The 13852-nt window shown below is 38.9% G+C and overlaps 1 protein-coding gene across 12 annotated transcripts in view; it reads left to right on the top strand.

Annotated features, from left to right (window-relative positions):
- The window catches only part of CFAP221 (cilia and flagella associated protein 221), a 95963-nt gene that overhangs the window by 65754 nt on the left and 16357 nt on the right, over positions 1 to 13852 (top strand). For all 12 annotated transcript variants that reach the window (XM_025039550.1, XM_025039549.1, XM_015596489.2 and 9 more), the window contains 4 exons: positions 950 to 1108; positions 2516 to 2607; positions 7584 to 7676; positions 9856 to 9951. In XM_025039550.1, the coding sequence (XP_024895318.1) occupies positions 950 to 1108; positions 2516 to 2607; positions 7584 to 7676; positions 9856 to 9951 (440 nt within the window). The remainder of the gene's footprint in view (positions 1 to 949; positions 1109 to 2515; positions 2608 to 7583; positions 7677 to 9855; positions 9952 to 13852) is intronic.

Here is a 13852-nt window from a genome sequence, read left to right as displayed (position 1 = left end):
ACTGGAACAAATTTACTACTAACACCACTCTAGGCTCTCCCACCCCTTGCATTTGGGTGCTGTAATGCCTCCCCTGTCTAGCTGCACTTCCCTTAAGCTGTGGGACACATTTGTTTCTTGGCAGTGAAATTGGGTTTCTATAAGCCATGTGGAGTTTTGTTGTTTTTTAAAATTTTGTTTTAAAAAATTATAGAAACAAACAAATAGAACAAAAATATCAACTTTGGGGTTCTTAAACATCTGAAATTAAGTAACTGTGAGGGGCAAAAGCTATGTTGTTATTTGGGACAAAACGAGGTTTTTGTTGGATGAGTCCTAGAAGGAATATTAAAAGGCTCTATATTTTCATGTTTTGACATAATTGTTCTGTGCCTCTGTTAGTCCTGCTGGAAAACTAGTAAAAAATAGAATCTTCCTTAAAACCAGATACTACAGCCAAATGGAGCCTTCCTCAATTAAAAATATTACCAAAACAATGTTAAATGTTGGCATTTCCTTATACAGCAAATGTCACCCTCTTCTTTGTCGTCTTTTTGAAGTAGTTTTTAAGAAGATAACTTTGTTTTCAAAGCCAGAAGCTTACTTGCTTTATAAATCCAGTTTGTTTATTTAATAAATCCCCCTAATTCATCAAATTTAGAAACAAATACTTTAAGCCATTTGAAACTGTGATTTCAGTTGTACTTGTTTCCACTGAGCTCAGTAAATCCACATGGTATGTAACAAAGCCCTTAAAACCAGAAATGTGACATTTATGAATGATTGTGACATTTAAGACGCTGCCAATTTGAAGATGACTCTGCTCTCCTGCTTCTCTTTCCCAGAGGAGCTAACATGGACTCAGAGTGTTAGTGCTAATGGGAGCCATGGAGAACATCAGCTGACACCTGTACTATGCCTGACTTAGAAACTGGTAAACAAAAGAGAATCTTTTTTTCTCTCTCCGCAGAATCCCAGCCCAGGATTATTTGCCGTGAAGCACCCTTTGACCTACGCAGAAACCTTGATAGATTACCATTTGTGCTCTCATCCCAAGTACAAGTTCACCAAGGAGTCCCACAGTGGGTCCAGCATTCCTCTCACCCAAAAACAGTTTCTCCATCACACGGTAAGGCCATCACCAGCTCCTTGACAGCGCTGACCCTGGGCTATGGGGAAGGGCAGGAGACAAGGATGAAGGGTCACGGCTGGAGTTGAGACAAAGAAGGTTTGCAGCCACAGCTGTAGAACAGTAAGAAAGGTAACAGTGGTGGCTGTGTACACTCTCTTACTGCCAGCCTTGCAGAGGTACAGATGAGAGACTTAAGACCACTCTTGTCCTATCCGTACGCACCTCTAAGACTGCATGCTGCCCTGTTCTAAATACTCTTACTCTCTTTTTCCCTTGAAGGCTACGCCCCATATTCATTTTATTCCTATTTCAGCCATGTAAAATGGTCACAGGGCAGATATAACTCCATGGTCTGACCTCCTCTTTCTTTGGCCCCTACAAGTGTAGAAACATCAGAATAGACATGGTGATGATATGACAAATGCACAGTAAGGAAGAAGCTCCACAGAATTCCTTCTCTCCCTAGATTACCAACTTGACCTAAATATCTAGTGATATCCATTAGGGGCCTTTGAAAGGCCTCAGGCCTTGGAAACTCAATAAATCCCTAGCTCAGATCATTAACTCTTCCCTACTTTTGCCAGCCACACCTCAAAATGGCTTCTCCTGCATTACCTCTTTGTTTGCTGACTTGTGCAATGGTCCACATGATCCTTGATTCCTTTCTCTCCCTCATTCCCATATTTAACCATCACTGGATTCCACTAGTCTGCTTCAAACAGCATGTGAATCTCCCTCTCTCTTCTCCCCACCCCACCACCATGGCCCACCACTGTGCATCAGCCCTCTCTAGAAATCTTCCTTCGATACACACCCGACCATGTTGTTTTCCAGTTTGAAAACCCTCAGTGGTCCTGCTGCCTGTGAGAGCAGCTTCTTGCTCATTAGCTTGGCCTACAGGCCCTTCATGAACAGCCTGCTTCTCCAGCCTCATTTTCCACAATCCCCATCACATGCCCCATGCTCAACTCAGCTGGTGGCCTGACAGCACCCTCCTTCTCATCTCCATGCACTTGTAGGCACTTCCCCTGCCTGGAGTGCCATTTGATGAACCACTCGGCTTCTCTGAATGTTGCATTAGCAGGACAGTCACAATAAACAGATTGTAAGGCAGAATCTGCCCTCCATCTCCAGGACCTGTTGCTTGTGTGCCTAATGAATCGGGAAGAAAAATGCTCCTTTGTCCCTGCTTTAATTCCATGTTACATTATTTAATACCCTTTGCTGAAGCAGTTGTCTTTTGCCTTCAGAAAATTCAATCAAAATGAATGAAATTATACATTCTGGAGCTCAGTGTTTAAGACTAAACAATCGTCAGTTGAATGAAATGGAAGTCCTTCCTAGATTTCACCTCACCAAATGATTCCTTTACATGTGGTACCCCTCTGCTGGCTTTTATTCCAGGACATTATACCTGGGATAATGTACTGGAAGAGGTTCCAGTCCCTGATCTTTTCATCCCTGCCCGAGACCTCTAAGACAGAGACGACGCAGAGGTAAGCACAGCCATCAGTTGTCTCACAGAGGTATGTTTGCTTCACGGATTACAAAGCTATGATCCTGAAGAGTGAAATGCCAATCATGTGTCAGATCATACTTCTAGTGCATGAGGGAAGTTTGCTAGTCAGAGAAATATAATGATATATGACTGATTTTCATATTTTGAATTGGTCTTAAGATACACCTTTAAAAAAATTCATGTCCCAGGTGGCTAGTTGACCATATTGCAATAAAAGGAGACAGCCAATCCATATAATTCAGCTAAGGTATCCATAGTCAATTTTTAACATTTTAAAATTGCCAAGGTTAGCCTTCTACACCTTTCATATCCAATTCCAAAAGATCCACTTCTCTCTCATACCACAGCCTAGCACTCACAGTGAGGTCACACGGTTATCATTATACAGAGACATAGCTCAGCTTCAGATTTAGCCTGTAGCCCAGCTTCAGAAAAGGAACAAGTAGATGAAAATATTGTTGGACCAAAGCAAAAAGAAATTTAATCACCTTTTTTCTAATTCACTTATACAACACCTCTTCAAAGCCCTAAGGTATCAAACAAGGAGACTGATTCCTTATTTTTAGGACTTTGCTTGGTCAATAACACACTTCTGAGCCCTTGAATTTGTTTCTTTGGTTCATCGTCCTTATAAACATAGTTAAGTGAGCTATTGATGAGCAAATGTGACTAGTATCCTAAAATGATTATCATCATCTTATTTTCAATCCTTGATTCAGAATGAGGCCCACCCCAAGGTGGCAGAGCCCTGTCACAGCCCCAGGGGTGGTCAGGAAACCCAAGCTCTGCCACCAACCAGGATCAGCCAGGTGACCTTTATACCCTGACCCCCGCCAGCATGTCCTGGATTCTCTGACATAGAAACTCAAGTCCTCTCCCTCAGCAGAATTCCACATGGTATCCAGAAGCTGTGTGACCTCAGCCACACTCCTCGGCCACCTCTCTGTGCTCAGTCCTCTTGTCCAGAAGACAAGGGGATTGAACTTGTTGCAAAGACCATTTTTAGCCTTGATATTTTCAGGAGGTGTAGGAGAACTTGCCCCATGTGCAGTGACCCCATATATACTACCTGTCCACCCCCCTGCCCCACGTATTTGGGGAGATATTTGAAATCCAATTCGTGGCTCCAGAACACTTCATTTACTTCTTCTTTCATTGCCAAGAGAAAAGCTCTTCCTGAATTAAGTAAAATCCAGCCTTACTGCCAGATGCTTTTCCACAGCACATGGAAAATAACCCTTCTGGGTTATTGCCTTGGTGCTTCTCTACTACCCTCTCCCTGGAAATTAACATGAGACCAAGCATAGGACTTGGGCCGTGGTAGGAGCTCAAAAATATTAGTACCTCTTCTATGAGTTCATTCATATCTCATCCACCCCACTGCAATCTGAAAATAAACTAAGCATTTTTGTTCTTCATTCTAGTATATTTTTGAAGACCTGATATCTCCAGGCAAAACAGGGGCATGGTAGAGGGAACAACGCTTTGGGGTCTGAGGCATCTGCCTCCATTACTTGTTAGCTGTGTCACCAGCTCTATGTCCTTGTGCAAGTTACTTATTACTGAAGCCCTTTGAACACTAATTTCCCCACGTGTGAAACAGGAATGGTAATGGCATCCTCACCATGCTGTTATGAGGATTAAAGTAAAATGTAAAGTATATAGCACCATATTTATAACTTTTTCTCTTCCACCCTCCATACCCACCCACTAAACCTTGCATTCACTCTGTCGCCACCAGATGGCGATGATCCGCCGCCACCCTGACACACTGCCTCATTTTGCGGTAGGGTGAGGACACTTCAAAACTGACCCGTGTAATCGGTAAATATAGCTGGATGTGGGGTACTGTCAGGGGACTGGCCAAGCAAAATGAGAAATGGTGAGAAGTGGAGAAAGCCTGTGTCCACCAGCTGTCCACATGCAGAGGTCTCCAGAATTACCAGGGTGGGAGTGGGGGGAGGGGAGAATCCTATTTATTTCTTAAAGCAATGTCCTTGGAAAAACCTCCTGAGGCTGTTCTTTCAGAAAGCAGTTAGAATGCAGTAACCTTGGGCTTGAATTAACCATGAATTAAACATAAATTCTACATGAATTATAAAAAACTCACCAAGCCTGAGTTGCCACTTTCAGCTTCTGTGTCTGAGTGCTCTGTTGGGCAGTTTGTTTCGAAATAAACCATAATTGCATAACATTATAAAATCAAGAAAGGATTATATATTTCCTTATCGTGCATTTCCATGATGTAAAAATCTAGATCATGTCTTTATTTTTAAAAGCAGTTACAAAATAATAATGGCGTTTCTTTTTTAAGTGCCTACAGATCCATTAATGATACTTCAACTTTGCAATTATTTTGCTTCAATAAATTACCTATTGCTTATGAAGTGGACCCCTCATGTCTTTTGCCCCTGAAAGTTACCTGTTTGTTGTTAAACTATGTGATATATTTATTTAGTGTTTATTTATTCCAAGTCATTTTTGTATTCATAATAAACAAAACAGCTCACTTGGTTTCTTCACTCTTAAATAAATTTAGAGAATTTGCTGAGTCTCTAGGACTTTCATAAAATCTGAGTGTCTACAGCAACTGAAGAAATCATCTATTCTAGTAGTGCCCAGATTTCAAAATTTTAGAGACAAGTGAGATGTCCAGAATTTTGGGACTGATTTAGGATCAGAGTTTTACTTTGTCATTAAAACAAAACAAAGCAAAACAAAACGCCCAGGCACTATCTATTGCCACCATTTCAGTTTCGGAAGAACATATTAATACAAAAAAAGTAAGAGGTATATGGTCTCAAAATTTAAAAATCGGGTGTTTTGTCTCCTGAAAAGCATTCGATTGTTGCTATGGAGAATGGTCCAGACTGTCAGCACCTCAGCCCCTCTTCGGACAGGGCTCCCTCCCGACTACACACTGAAGTCTCAGTGCAGTGTCAATCAGAACCTGCCTTCGTCATCAAGTCAATCAACAGGACTAATCTCTGGGTGGCGGAGCCCAAGGTTTCTTTTAATGAGGAATGGTATTAAAGTCCAGGATCTAGGTGCTACTGAGCGGTTTTGTTTCTTGGCCTCCTCAGCAGACAAGCCAGGGTGTGTATGTGGAGAAATATATATAAATATATACATACACACACAAACACACATACATATATACATGTACATGCCAAAGCACATGCACGCATACATTTAATATACACATATGTACATATACATGTGTGCATAAACATATGTACACATACATATACAGTATATATCTCAGAAATCATGAATTCAACCAATGCTTATAATTCCAGCCCATATCCACAGAGTTATTGCTTGCTTTCTTCCTTTCCATACTTATATGTCTCTTTCCATTGTGAGAACCCTGATTCCTAACACATTTACTCAATTTTATGGCACATCTAAAATAGTTTCAGAATTACTTCACCTATAACCACTTTAGTAAGAAAACATAATAAAGTTCAGATTTATTTGTAATTTTTCCCCTACCCCCATTCCATCTAAGACTAGAAAAATATAGTCAAGTACTATATTTATAAATTACCTGGATTGCTTTCCTTACTTCCTTCCCTCCTTTCTTCCCTCTTTCTTTCCACCTTCCTTTCTTTCTTTCTTTCCTTTTTTTTTTCTTTTTCTCCCTCTCTTCTTTATTTCCCTCCAGTGTGATTATGGGATTCATTTGAAATACTGGTTTCAGTTTACTTTCAATTTGGGTTTTTTCTTTCCTTTCTTATTGATTTAATTTTATTATTATTATTATTTTAATATATAGACTATTAACATGCCTTCCAAACTCAAAACTACACAAAAAAACATACTCAGAGAAGTGTCACTCCCTCTCATCTGCCTCCCACCACTTGGAGTAACCACCTTGGTCTTCTGATCTACTGGTCCCTTGCTTCTCTTTGTAATGCTAAGCAGAATATATGTATTTTTCTTACCTTCCCTTTTTTCTAATACAAAAAGTGGCACACTAGATATGCTCTTCTGCATTTTGCCTTTTTCACTTATAACTCCTAAAAATCATTCCGTACTAGTATGTAGATATCTTCCTCATTTTTTTACAGCTGTAAAAGCCTTGTGCCATAGTTTTACTCAACCAATCTCTATACTCGGAAATCAGGTGCATTTTTGCACAAGAACAAAACAAGGAGAAGAAACTCACCTCAAAGACATACGCACATTCAAAGGGCTTCAGTCAGCCCCATTTTCCCATTCCCGCCTCCCGCCTTACCCTCAGACTGCGATCTTTGTAGGGTCTGTAGGGAGGACAGTTCCTTCCTGTGTTCGAGGCTCTGCCATCCTTTACTTTTTCAGGAGACAACAGTCTTCCCACCTTCAAGAAATGTATTCCAGAAAATTGTTGAAAACTTTTTATCCATTTGTCATTTCTTCTGTTCTCTTTGCTATTGTGTGTTCAGTTTTTATTTCTTTAATATCATTAGAAAGGTTTATGAGGCATTGAGACCTAAAATAAGTGCTTTTTCCACCATCTTGAAACAAGATTAAGATAACAATATATTTTTTCTCTCTATCTCAATCTTTTACTGTCTTCAATACTCAGGAATTTTGTATACGCTTCTAAACTTATAATGTCAAACAATATATAAGAGGTTGGGAGGAAGGTCTGAAATTGAATAGAACTAAGGAATAATATCAAAATGGGGAAAATAACAAGAACGAAAAGTGAACTCTCTAATTTTAGACAAGTTTAAAAATTCTGTTTCTAAACCCTGGAGAATGTCTTATTTGACAACATACTCTTGGATTTCACCTATCTTACCCCCTGCGTCTGCCTCTAAGGAAACGTGAGTGGGTTTCTAGGAGCAAAGGAGGACAAAACAGTAAAAACAGTGGTAAAATAAAAGTGCTTTAGAAAATTACACAAAGACCCCAAGACTACAATGTGATTGTTTATCCTTGGCTGCTTGTGCGATTTTTCCACAGCTGCGATAACCTCAATTCGGTGCTGCTTCCTGTAAATGTCCCAGCCATTCTGGACTCCTTACCAGAAGAAGACAGATTGGAAACAGTTGAACGGTACAATTTTTACTTTTGGTCTCTAATGTAGTCTGTTTTCCAGAAATACACTAGGTGCTGTGAGAGATTTCCAAAAAGCACCCGGTGCCTGAGCTTGCAACCCAAATGAGATAAGGCTAAAACTCAGCCATATTCCTAACTAGAAAAGATGCTAAATTCGTGGTGGAGAATACACAGTTTTTATGGTCTCGTGTTTGCTGTTCTTTAGGTTCTTTAGGAGTTCAGGGGAGGGGAGAGCAGAGGTGGTGCTAAGTGGGTTTGGAAAGCTTCAGTGGTCATGTGGATTTGGGTCAGTACTTGACAGACGGGTAGGACTTGGAGAGACATAAAGAAATATAGGCCCAAAACCAAGATGCTTAAATTTGATTTTACTGATGAACAGCCACCAGCCATAAAAATATGTCCTTGACTGTCCTGTCACTGTGCCATTTAAACATTTTTGCATGTAAATAATAGTGAAATCCAAAATATCAGAGGTGTCAATCCAGTTCTCTGAGACCTGCCCACACACAGTGATACTTGGCAATACTTGAGTGTTTAAAGCTCGAACCGAGGTCTGAACAGGAAGTTTGAAGTGTCTTCTATTCAAACCACCGCGTTGGGGGGAGGGGGACACGGGGCAGGGAGAGGGGGCAGGGGAGGTCAGCATTGCTGAGAATGCTGCCGCCAGGGCCAGGTAATGCACATTTGCTTGAGATTCAAAGGAAAAAGTGCTGACAGGGGCCACTGAGGAGCCTCTAAGCAAACCAAAACATAGCTAACCACTCCTCCGTTCACCACCAATATGCAAACTATTGTGACTCAATTTCCTCTTCTTTGAAGTGAGAATAGTGCCCACCTCATAAGCAATTGTTAAAGGAGACGTCAATGCTGCTGCTGATGGTAACTATAATATCTTACATTTGCTGAGCACTCAGTGTAGCTCAGGTGCAGCACTTTGCAAGTACACTCATTTAATCCCCACGAGATTTTACTATCATCCCCGCCTTAGAGATGAGTGAACTGCTAATAGGAAGATTATGTTTGCAAAGCACTCACATAGTGATTCGCACAGAGAACCTGCTTAGTAATTGTTAATTTGCAGTCTTATGGGACTGGAACAACTTTTGCAGCTTTCATGGCTACTTTCCTTAACAGAAACTTGCTAGGCCCTCCTCTAGTTATGTATCACTGCTAAATAGAGTTCCTGTTTGTAATTCCAAACTTTGAGGCCTTTGTTGCCTTTGTTGATCTTGGAAGCATTTCTCTTTAACTGAGTGTGGTGGAGCCTGCTGTTATCAAAAAAAATCCATTCCCCTCCTCTTTTAAAGTAAGAGTTGTTCAAAGTAGGGACTAAATTTTCCAGCCTCCCTTGCAGTTAAGTCATCCATTTGACCAGGACCTTGCCAAAGGAATGTGAGCAGATGTCAGATATTCTACTTCTGAGGTCAGGACTCTTAAAAGAGTGAGTGTATCTCTTCCCCACTCTCTCTCCCTGCGTTGCCCCAGCTGACACAGCTATAACCACCAAACGGCAAAGCTCTAGCCCAGGGATCAGCAAACTATAGCTCATGGCCAAATCTGGCCTGCCACTTGTTTCTGTAAATAAAGTTTTCTTACATAACTACACACATTCATTTGTGTATTTTCTATTTCTTTCATGCTACACCTGCAGAGTTGAATATTTATATAAGTGACCTTATGTCCTGCAAAACCTTTACAGAAAAAGTCTGCTGATCCCTACTCAAGGTGATAGCAGACCACAAGATAAAAATAGCCTCAATCCCTTTAATTTCTTCTTTCACCCATAGATTATTTAGAAAAATATTGTTGAATTTTTCAAGCAATTGTGTATTGTTTTAGTTATCTTCTTTGAAGTTGATTTCTATTGGAATTCCATTATGGCTTTATGGTCCAGGATATGGCCAATATCAGTAAATGTTCCATGTGCACTTGAAAAGAATATGAATTCTGTAACCCCATTTTAAAAATTGCTTTTTATTTTCTGTTATTCCTACCATTGTTCATTGGTGGAAAGCAATTTACCAGCCTTACACTTCTCTTAACACAGACACAACAAAAGTAGTTAGAATTAATGTTGAAGGCCCCAAGAATCGCATAACTCTTTAATGGTCACAATGTTTCTCTTTTTTGAGGGGAAGGAAAAACTATTCCAGCTAAACATCTTATTCCTTTTCAGTGAGCTCTGTGAACAGAATGTAGAAGTTATGTTGACTCCAGAAATGATCAAAGTAGAATTCCCTACGTTGGACTGCCAGGACACCAAAAAGGAAAAGTAAGTATATGTTTTTATACCTTACTAACAGGTAGCTTTGGATAAATTTGTCCTACATGAAATGCAGAATTGTCATGTTGTTTGCATCTTAACATTGCAGGTTTCAAGAGAGAGAGGTTTCCAGTTCTTTCAATATTTAGATGTGTACTTTATTTTATGCACAATTGCATTCCTTCATATGTTGCTGGCAAGAAAGCCTTTAAAAACTGAATCCAATTTTTCCATTTGCTTATTATTTAATTTCAGAGATGTGTTTGTTTCTTATTGTGGCTAAATGAGTTTCATTCCGTATGAGGAACCCGGCTCTGGAACCACATGAGACCTCAGGCTGAATCCCAGCTCCACCATTTATTACATGTGAGATCTCCAGCCAGGTTACTTAATCAGTAACTGGGCCTCAGTTTCCTCATTTGTAACATCCAGGAAATAAACTCTCTCTCACAGGCAGTTGCGAGGACTAAATGAGACGTGAACTCATAGACATCTAAGTAGTTGCTTGATGTGAGCTAGATGCTCAGCAAATGTTAATTCTTCCCTTTGCCTCTTCATCAGGAGCCAACTAGCTAAGCAAACATTATCATCCTTCAGAAAACTGGTTTTGATGAGTATTTTAATAATGGAAATAACCATAAGTGATTCATATGCTTTAAAAGCTTGAAATTCCAGGTATACTTTTAAAAATTCTTTTTATTTAAAAAATGCTTTTTTATTATTAAAAAATCAGAAAACACAGAAGAATATAAAGAATACAATAAAAACAATAACCCTACCTCCCAGAGGCAGTAGCTTGTACATTTCAATGTATGATCTTTCATAAATAAATATATGTTTTAACAAAATTAAGTCATATTATTCATATTATTTTGTCTTCTACACTTTTATTTAGCAACATATCATAAACATATATTTATAAATATAGTTACACGTCATTATGTTTGACTGGTAAATGTGCCATAATTTAGTTAACCAACCCTCTTCTGATGATCACGTAAACTCTTTTCAGTGTTTTGCTGTTACCAGTAGTGCCTCAATAAACATCCTTGTGCCATAATTCCTTACAAACTTATTATCAGACTATTTCCTTAGGATGAATTCCTGAAAATGTAAATGCTAGATCAATATGCATTTTAAGGTTTTAATATGTATTGTTAAATTGCCATCCAAAAAGTATACCAGCAGAGATCAAGACTGCCACATTCAAATGCCCTGAACAACATGGAATACGATCATTTTTTTTTCTCCTTCACCAATATGATAGATTTAAAAATATCCATCTTATTGTTTTAACTTTTCTGTTTACAAGTGATATCAAAATTTACAGTTTACAAGTGGTAGTAAAATTTTCCTATGCTTATTGACTATTTTTCTTCTTTATGAAGGGCTTGTTTTGCCCATTTTTATAGGAAATGTTTATCTTACAAATGTTTATTTGTAGGAAATGTTTATCTTACAAATGTTTATTTGTAAATCTTTCATATATTAAGGATAATTACCGTTACTTATATGTGTCATAAATTTCTCAGGTTGTCTCCTAACTTTGGGGTGTTTCGGGAGGCCTTGCCTTTTCTGAAAAGAATGCCCACACGTCTGGGTTCCTTTGGTGTGTTTGTGATAGTTTCAGAAGCCTACAGCAACCAGCACTTCTCAGAAAATAGATTGGTAGTGTCTGGTAAAAGAGAATTTAGGAAGTAAAAATGTTAAACAGAATTTTAGTGAACATCTGTTTTGATCAGTTAATTAACAATAAAATATCATGTTACAGTACATAGTACATAAAACCTCTTACGCCTCAACAAATCGATGCACTTTGCATTGCATTTGGATTCAGGTTTCAAACAGTTGACTAGGAGCTTTAAATTAAAATGCTTTTCTATTTTAAAAATTACCCCTGGAGATAGAATGGCTTGCTCCATGAGCGGTGCTGTATCTAGTAGCTCTCTCTGCTCACTTATTCTTTAACACGGTTATATTACAGAGCTAACGCTGAATGCCACTTGATTACCAAGTTATCATTAAATAAAATAGAAGTTATTACTTTATATATTCACCCAAAGTGGTATATATTTCCCCCTTTTATGTATTTCAGCTACTTTACCAAGTAAAATAAATAATAAAGTCTAAATATTTTCTGCATACCAAATTAGCTTCCAATTTTTTCAAAATACACACACATTTCATACATTTTCAATAAACATAGCCACACATTTTGAACTCACCTATTTTGCAGCTTATTTTATGTATATTTTTTCATGTGTCAAAACTGTCAACATAATTATCGTTTTATTAGCTGAATAGTATTCCAACAGGTTGGTAGCCCATAGACGATTTTCAAAAGTTCTTTGGTTCAGAAATTCTCTTCAGCTCCTGTCAAGTATTATCCAATGCTCAGTTTTGTCTCCTCTGTCCTTGTTCCTTTTCCTCCTTCAGCCTCAGCCAGAAGCCAATAGAGTTGTCCTCACTGTCAGGTACACATACAACCAGAGCTTGGACAGACAGAGGCAGAACAAAAAGAACAGCCCAGGGATGTTTGATTTCCCCATGAAGACTGCTACCTATTTAGTTTCTGGCAAACAATATATATTTTTTTTAATTTATTTATTTTAGTTAGTTTCAAGTATACAGTACATTGGTTAGACATCTATATAGTTCATAAAACGATCTCCCCAATTGCTCCCTCCCTCCTCTGACCCTCCACCTAGCCAATGTATTAATGCTAACTGCATTCCCTCTACCGTGCTCCCCATCCCCGTGACCATCCATCAGCTACTAATTTGTACTTCTTTAACCCTTCACCCTATTCTTCCAGTCCTCCAAACTCCCCTCCCCGTCATCAATTGTCCACTATATTCGAGTCTGTTTTTTATTAGTTTGTTCTTTTTATTCCTTAGATTCTTCATATAAGTGAAATCATATAGTATTTGTTTTTCTCTGACTTAAATACCTTCTAGGTCTATCAAAGCAGTGTCTTTTTCCATCCCCTTCCTTTTAGTCTGTGTGTGTCTTTTAATCCGAAGTGAGTCTCTTGTAGGCAGCATGTGTAGGGGTCTTGTTTTCTTATCCTTTCAGTCTGGCAAACAATATTTTAATAGATGCAAAGAACTATCTGCTCTCCCTCCATCACCGTGATTAACCTGGGAGATTGCTACCCTGGTGGTGACCTCAGCTCTCCCAAGACTCATTAAGGGGAACCATGTAAAACGTCAAAGAAACTGTCGGAGTAACTATAGTTGCTGACACATCATTCAACACTCCTTAGATTTTCACAATATCATTCAGTCACTAATATCTTTAACGAGATACATGGCCTATATACTTTTAAATTGATTCTATAAAATGGTGCCAATTAATTTTTTTTAAGTACACGCATTAGGAAACATTTTCATTCTCTTATTTTCAGGTATTTCTGCTTTTGCAGAACTGCCAGACATTTGTCAGAACTTTCTATTTCACTTTCTTTAGAAAATGTTTCAGAATCATGTGATTTTATAATCTAGGCAGATCATATAGCTGAGCTCACAATCTTTAGACATCTGCCCTTTGAACCAATGTACTCGTCTTTTCCTCCCAGATATTTGGAAAGTCCCACCCAGTACAAGTCTGGACTCCACGTCAGCCATTACTCAATCCAGATACATAACCCTCCCCCTTGTTCCCACCCTTCTGGAGCCGTTGGCAGAGTCAGCAACGTTGTGGTCTTCTTCAGTCATAGACATGAAGAATCAACTATTGCCAATTGAGCATTTAGAAGACATCATGCTAGGATGTCTAAGAATAATTTCTCATTTCACCTTCGCAATAGCACTGGGAGATGGGAATTACCACCATCTGTATATCTGGCGATGGATACTGAAAGTTTAGGTGATGGCCATGCTAGGAAACCGGTTTGAATTACTTAACAGCC

Source organism: Pteropus alecto, unplaced genomic scaffold, assembly GCF_000325575.1.
Source record: "Pteropus alecto unplaced genomic scaffold, ASM32557v1 scaffold3, whole genome shotgun sequence".
In the NCBI taxonomy this organism is placed as follows: domain Eukaryota; kingdom Metazoa; phylum Chordata; class Mammalia; order Chiroptera; family Pteropodidae; genus Pteropus; species Pteropus alecto.
Note: the sequence above shows the minus strand (reverse complement) of the source record. Positions and strands in the feature narration are given on the sequence as shown.